Source organism: Excalfactoria chinensis, chromosome 24 (assembly GCF_039878825.1).
Source record: "Excalfactoria chinensis isolate bCotChi1 chromosome 24, bCotChi1.hap2, whole genome shotgun sequence".
In the NCBI taxonomy this organism is placed as follows: domain Eukaryota; kingdom Metazoa; phylum Chordata; class Aves; order Galliformes; family Phasianidae; genus Excalfactoria; species Excalfactoria chinensis.
Window position 1 is genome coordinate 233265 of NC_092848.1, and position 5595 is coordinate 238859.

General features: G+C 71.4%; 2 protein-coding genes across 4 annotated transcripts; both read right to left on the reverse strand.

The window, feature by feature from the left end:
* Nucleotides 1–7: 7 nt before the first annotated feature.
* Nucleotides 8–1818, reverse strand: HSD17B1 (hydroxysteroid 17-beta dehydrogenase 1). 3 transcript variants are annotated; one of them, XM_072356461.1, is made up of 6 exons: nucleotides 1466–1812; nucleotides 1236–1397; nucleotides 872–1051; nucleotides 710–803; nucleotides 454–634; nucleotides 8–354 (listed from the first exon to the last, which is right to left on the reverse strand). In XM_072356461.1, exons 1-6 carry the CDS (start codon nucleotides 1581–1583, stop codon nucleotides 184–186), a joined length of 906 nt encoding a protein of 301 aa, XP_072212562.1. In that variant the 5' UTR covers nucleotides 1584–1812; the 3' UTR covers nucleotides 8–183. The 3 variants fall into 3 exon arrangements, with proteins under 3 accessions (XP_072212562.1, XP_072212561.1, XP_072212564.1); XM_072356460.1 differs by having other exon boundaries at nucleotides 8–634; nucleotides 1466–1818; XM_072356463.1 differs by having other exon boundaries at nucleotides 8–634; nucleotides 1474–1587.
* Nucleotides 1819–1954: 136 nt separating this feature from the next.
* Nucleotides 1955–5291, reverse strand: NAGLU (N-acetyl-alpha-glucosaminidase). Its single transcript, XM_072356457.1, has 6 exons — nucleotides 4876–5291; nucleotides 4583–4730; nucleotides 4370–4516; nucleotides 4199–4284; nucleotides 3681–3937; nucleotides 1955–3579 (listed from the first exon to the last, which is right to left on the reverse strand). The coding sequence occupies exons 1-6, from the start codon at nucleotides 5274–5276 to the stop codon at nucleotides 2363–2365; spliced, it is 2256 nt and encodes a 751-aa protein (XP_072212558.1). The 5' UTR covers nucleotides 5277–5291; the 3' UTR covers nucleotides 1955–2362.
* Nucleotides 5292–5595: the final 304 nt, after the last annotated feature.

Sequence of the window (5595 nt, forward strand, 5' to 3'; positions counted from 1 at the left end):
CGGGGAGGATCGCGGGGCGCCGCGTCCGGTATCGCGTTCGGCAGCTCCGGTGTTAACCCTCCCCCCTCTTCCCCCCAGCTCCGGTTCCGTCCCCCCGCGCGCGATCCCGCGTCCCTCAGAAAAGAGGCCGAACCGGAGCGGCGGGCGCGGGCCTTTATTGCCGGGGCCGTCCCGGGGCGGCGCTCACGGCTGCTCCTCGGCGGCTTCTCCGGGCCCGAAGACGAAGTCGTGCATGGCCCGCACGTACTCGGCGCCGTCGGGGCCGCCCGGCCTCAGCCGCGACAGCGGGGCCGGGATCCGCGCGGCGATGCAGCGCAGCGGCGGTCGCGGGGCGGCGATGGCGTCCACGAAGACCTGCCCGGCGGCACCGCTCAGCTCCCGGCGGCCCCGCTCAGCTCCCGGCGGCACCGCTCGGCTCCCGGCGCCCCCCGCCCGCCCCGCAGCCCCGCCGACCTGCAGCACGTCGTCCACCTCCGCGGAGCGCGGGAGCAGCCGCGCGCAGTGCCGCAGGTACCGCCGGTACAGCCGCTGCGTCTCGGCGTCCAGCGCCCGCAGCTCGTGGCCCTCCGGGTCGGCGCGCCGCGCGTTGTCCATGAAGGCGGTTCGCACCGGGCCGCACTCCACCAGCGTCACGCTGCGGGAAAGCGGCCCCCGCTGCACCCACGGCCCGTTGCGGGCCCCGCAGCTGCCCCCACCCCACGGCGCTCACTGGACGTTGAAGGGCTGCAGGACGATGGCCAGGCTCTCGCACAGCCCCTCCAGCGCGAACTTGCTGGCGCAGTACACGGCGTTGAAGGGCAGCCCTGGGGCAGAGCGAGGGCTGAGAACCGCGTCTCTCCCCCCGCAGCCCCGCGGGCGGCCCCGCGCCCACCTTGCAGCCCCCCGACGCTGCTGGACACGAGGATGCGGCCGGCACGGTGGCGCTTCATGGCGGGCAGGAAGGCCTGGATGGTGCGTGCGGTGCCGAAGACGTTCACGTCGAACACGGCTCTCATGGCCTGCTCCGAGCACATCTCCAGAGGGGCCATCAAACCCACCCCTGCGTTGCACACTGCGGGCACGGTGCTGGTCAGCGGGCGTCGGCACCCCCAGCACCGTTTGGATACGGGGACGCGAGAACCCGACCCCGACCCTTCGCTCTGTGCCCAGCGCACCCACCCCCGGGGCTGCGAGGCCACCCGTCCCCATTCTGGCCCTCGCTCCCGGCCCTGCAGCAGACGCCGGCCGCCCCGTACCCAACACGTCCGGGTGCTGCCCCCGCATGCGGCTCACGGCCGCAGCCAGCGAGTGCGGGTCGGTGACGTCCAGCTGCAGCAGCTCCAGCGTGTCGGGGCTGCGGCCCCCCAGGCGCTCCAGCAGCTGCTCGCCCTTGGCCAGGTCACGCATAGTGGCGAACACTGCGGAGAGAGCGCGGCCGTGCTGCAGCCTGCAGCGCCGGGACCCCCCCGCGGCGTCACCCCTTTACCTTTGAACCTGCGGGCAGCGTCGGCCGCCAACCGCGCCGCCAGCCCCAGCCCGATGCCCGAGGAGCAGCCGGTGATCAGCACCGTGATCTTCTCCACGGGCGCCTCGGTTCTCTCCATGGCTGACGATGCTGGACTCGGGGCCGGGTGGTTTTTAAAGGCTGGGCTCCCTCCCACCCACCCACCGTGTTGTGTCTGCCCGCTTATCTCAAGGCCCTCCACCTGCAGCTCAGGCGATAAGAGCCCCGCACTGCTGCCGCAATCCCCCCGGCCCTGCACCAGCCCGGGACGGCCCCGAGCTGCCCCGCATCCCGAGGTACTTGTTCCCTGTGCGCCACCCACGTTCCCACTATGTGGGTCATGAGTTGCTCCCCTCAGCTCGTTAGAAACAAGCTGTGTGCTGGAGACACACACAGAGCAGCCCAACGGCACCGAGCACCCAGGGCTTTAATGGCCCCTCGTGCTGGGAAGAAAAGGCAGAGAAAACCCGCCACGGGGAGCCCGGCAGAGTCTCTTTCGGTACAAAGGCACAGTGTGGAGTGGGGCTGCCCTTGGAGCACCACGGTCCTCCCAAGGCTGCCCCCGGGACCCCTATTTCACCGCTCCAGCCTTTGCCAGCCCCTGCCCGGGTACCGCCCAGCTTCCAGAGGGGCAGCAGAGCCCAACTCCTGCGCCTCCACGCTCCGTGGGCAGCCCAGCTCAGGGCAGGCTGGGGCTGGCAGGACCAAGCAGGTCTCTGGGCTGCAGCAGCCATGGGGCGATTCCCACCCTCTGGGACGCCGTCTGCTCCTGCTGGTGCTCAGCGCCTTCATTCTGGTGTTCGGGGATGCAGCACTCAGGCGTGGAGTGGTGGGGGCTCTGCCCTCCTCCCGGGGGGGCTCTGAGCAACACAACCCGCATCACGGGGGCCCGTCCCGGCCGCGCTGTGCGGCACCGGGGTAGTACTTGAGGAAGATCTTCCTGGCGATCTCCAGCGTGTCACCCACGGGCGTCGCAGGGTAGCGCTTCTCATTGTAGACGAAGCCCCTCTCCACTTGGAACACGGCCTGGTTGAACTGCTCCTGGTGGAAGGGGCTGCCGGTGTTCAGACACTCCACCAGCAGCGAGACAAAGAGGCTCCAGCGCACCCCGTAATAATCCAGCACCAGCCCCGACAGCTGCTTGTTGGCGTAGTCCAGGATGTTCCCGCTGGGCCCCCACAGCGTCACCTGGTTGCGGGCGTTCAGCTCGTACTGCTGGGCCTCGCGCTCGCTGCTGGCTCTGCTGCGGGCGGCCTGCAGCACTCGGCCCAGCAGGAATTGGCGCTGCGAGCCCAGCAGCGCGTCCAGCTCCGGCAGCAGGTCGTACAGCAAAACGCCGCCGGCCGCCAGCAGCTCGGTGAGCGCGCGGCGCTGGAAGGAGTCGCGGATGCGCTGGTAGAAATCGCCCACCAGCTGCTGCAGCGCCTGCCGCGTCACGTCGGCCACGTCGTACTGGAAGGCCGGGCTGGAGCCCAGCGCGGGGCCGGCGCTCAGCAGCAGCCTCCAGGCCTCGTAGACGTCGCTGGCGTTGTACCAGAGCTGCGTGTCCATGCGCAGGGACGGGCGGCGCACCAGCGGGCTGCGGTTGTGGTTGACGCAGGCGCCACTGCAGTTGTAGACGCTGTGCAGCAGCAGCTGCCACGCGGCGCTGGCGGCGGCGTTGGGGGCCCCGTAGCGGCGCTGTGCGTAGCGGGACACCCAGGCAGGGAGGTCGAGGGGCTCGTGGCGCCAGCCCAGCTCGTTCATCAGCTCGTACACCACGTCGTTCTGCTCGATGCCCTCGGGCACCAGCCCCGTGCCCACCATGGTGGAGTTGGGGAAGCGCCGCGCCACAAAAGGGCCGCGGTTGATGGCCTCCACGGCGCCAAAGAGGCCGTGGTTGCCGCCGAAGTTGTGCAGCATGCACCAGATGAAGGGCTGCCCGTAGAAGGACTCGGTCCACTCATAGACGGGTTTGGACTCAGCAAAGAGATCGAGGACGATCATGCGGCCCCGCGGCACGGCGCGCAGCACCGCCTGCACCTGCGGAGGCTGCCAGAAGGACGGCTGGTGCTGGAACAGCCACCCCTGCATCAGCCACTGCGCCTCGGGATCCGCTGCGGGCAGACAGCAACGTGAGCACCGCGGCCACGGTGCCACCGCCAGCTCACGGGGATGCGGGGCCTCAATTGTGCACAGCGGCCCCACAGTGACCCACCTCCCGTCATGGCCCTGAAGACGGCGCTGCTGATGCCCGCCAGGTAAGCGGGGTCGGAGGACGGCGGGCTCATCTCGTTGAAGGTGTCGGCGCTGTAGATGTGGTCAGTGCCGAACTCCTTGATGAGCTCCTTCAGGAAGAGCGTCCCGATCACCTGGAACATGGGCTCCTCAGGGGACAGCAGGTAGGTGCAGGACAGCGTGCAGTCAAAGTGGCTCCAGTTCCCGAGGCGCGTGGCATTGATGCGCGGGAAGACCCTGAGAGGAGATGGGATGGAGATGGGGATGGAGATGGGGATGGAGATGGGATGGAGATGGGATGGAAATGGGATGGAAATGGGATGGAAATGGGGATGGGGATGGAGATGGGATGGAGATGGGGATGGGGATGGAGATGGGATGGAGATGGGGATGGAGATGGGGATGGGGATGGGTGGCGGGGAGAGGCCGAGGGCCCCGCGGGGGGATTGCGGGCGCTGAAGGGCTGGGACTCGAGCAGCCGCCCACATTGGCTCTTACCGCAGGACCCCCGGCGGCACGTGGCCCGCGAAGGCCGGCAGCACCGTCATCATCCCCAGCGAACGCATCCGCTCCACGATCCGGTACTGCGGGGCACAGAGCAGGGCGGGGAGCCGCACGGCCCGCAGGCGGCCGGGGAAGCCCGGGGCAGGATCCGCCCCCCGCCGGTACCTGCAGGTACAGCTGCTGGAGGTGCCACGCTCGCGGCAGCGGCCCGGCCCAGCCGTGCAGGTTCCCCATCCGGTTCCACGCCAGGAACGCGGGTCCCGTGAAGTGGGCGTCGATCTCGCTCTGGTTCAGCCCCAGCGCTCGGAACACCTGCACGGCTCCGCGTCAGCCGCGCTCCGGGTCGGTCCCGCCCCGCCCGGCCCGGCCGACACCCACCCGCTGCCACAGCGCCTCCTGCCCCGCGAAGGCGGGCGCCAAGTTGATGCCGCTCAGCGCCATCCAGTCGATCTCGCGCTCCCAGCGCTCCCAGCCCCACCAGGCGAACGAGTAGCTGTGCGCGCAGCCGTTCTGGTAGTACCGGAACCTGCGGGGCGGGCCGTGAGCGCGGGACGGGACCGAGACGTGGACGGGGGGGCGGGAGGGACCGCGGAGTCCCAGAACCGGGGGCGGCTCGGAGCGGCCGCTCGGAACCCCGCGTCCATCGCGGCTCCGGGGCGCCCCGCCGGTACCTGTTGGGGGTGGCGGCGCGGATCTCGGCCCGTAACCGCGGCAGGGGGTCGGGCAGGCGGAGCTGCGCCGCGGACCACGAGAGGTGGCAGCCGCAGAAGTCGCGCAGGTACCGGTAGAGGCCGGCGGCCGCCGCCACGCCGCTGGAACCCGTCACGGCCACGGCCACGGCGCCGCCCGGCGGGGAGCGCAGCCGGTACGCGTCCGGCCCGCCCGCCGCCAGCGCCGCGTCCACCGACAGCGCCACGGCGGCGGCCCTGGAGCCCAGCAGGCGCCGCGCCAGCGCCCGCACCGCCGCCTCCTGCCGCGCGTCCCCCGCCGGTCCCCGCAGCTCGACGGGCAGCGCGGCCCGAGCGGCCGCCAGCAGCGCCGCCATCGCCGCCACCCGCAGCGGAACCGCCATGGCCGCGCCGCTCGCTTCGGGCCGTGCCGAGCTCCGCCAATCCGCGCCGCCGTAGGAGGGAGCGGGGCCGCCGAGAGCCAATCGGCGACAAGGGGCGGGACGGAGCGGTCAGGGTGGGGCAGAGAGGAGGCGTGGCCGCGGGGTGGGCGTGGCCACGCGGGCGGGACGGGGCGAACTTCCCCTCGCGGCCGGAAGGGGGCGCCACGTGACCGGGTACCGCGGGGCGGGAAACGCAGCCCGGGGAAACAGGGAACGGAGCGGAACCGAACGGAGCGGAACGGAGCGCACACAGCTCCGGCAGCAAAGACAGAGCGCAGCC

Bases quoted from the DNA above. Each gene is read 5' to 3' on its own strand.
- HSD17B1 (XM_072356460.1), bottom strand. From the start codon at position 1,583: ATGGAGAGAACCGAGGCGCCCGTGGAGAAGATCACGGTGCTGATCACC. The intron at 1,052-1,235 runs GTACGGGGCGGC...CCGTGCCCGCAG, and splicing joins GCAGCACCCGGACGTGTTGG to TGTGCAACGCAGGGGTGGGT. The intron at 635-709 runs GTGAGCGCCGTG...GCTTTCCCGCAG, and splicing joins CTGCAGCCCTTCAACGTCCA to CGTGACGCTGGTGGAGTGCG.
- NAGLU (XM_072356457.1), bottom strand. From the start codon at position 5,276: ATGGCGGTTCCGCTGCGGGTGGCGGCGATGGCGGCGCTGCTGGCGGCC. The intron at 3,938-4,198 runs GTAAGAGCCAAT...ATCTCCTCTCAG, and splicing joins GTGCCGCCGGGGGTCCTGCG to GGTCTTCCCGCGCATCAATG. The intron at 3,580-3,680 runs GTGGGTCACTGT...GTCTGCCCGCAG, and splicing joins CTTCAGGGCCATGACGGGAG to CGGATCCCGAGGCGCAGTGG.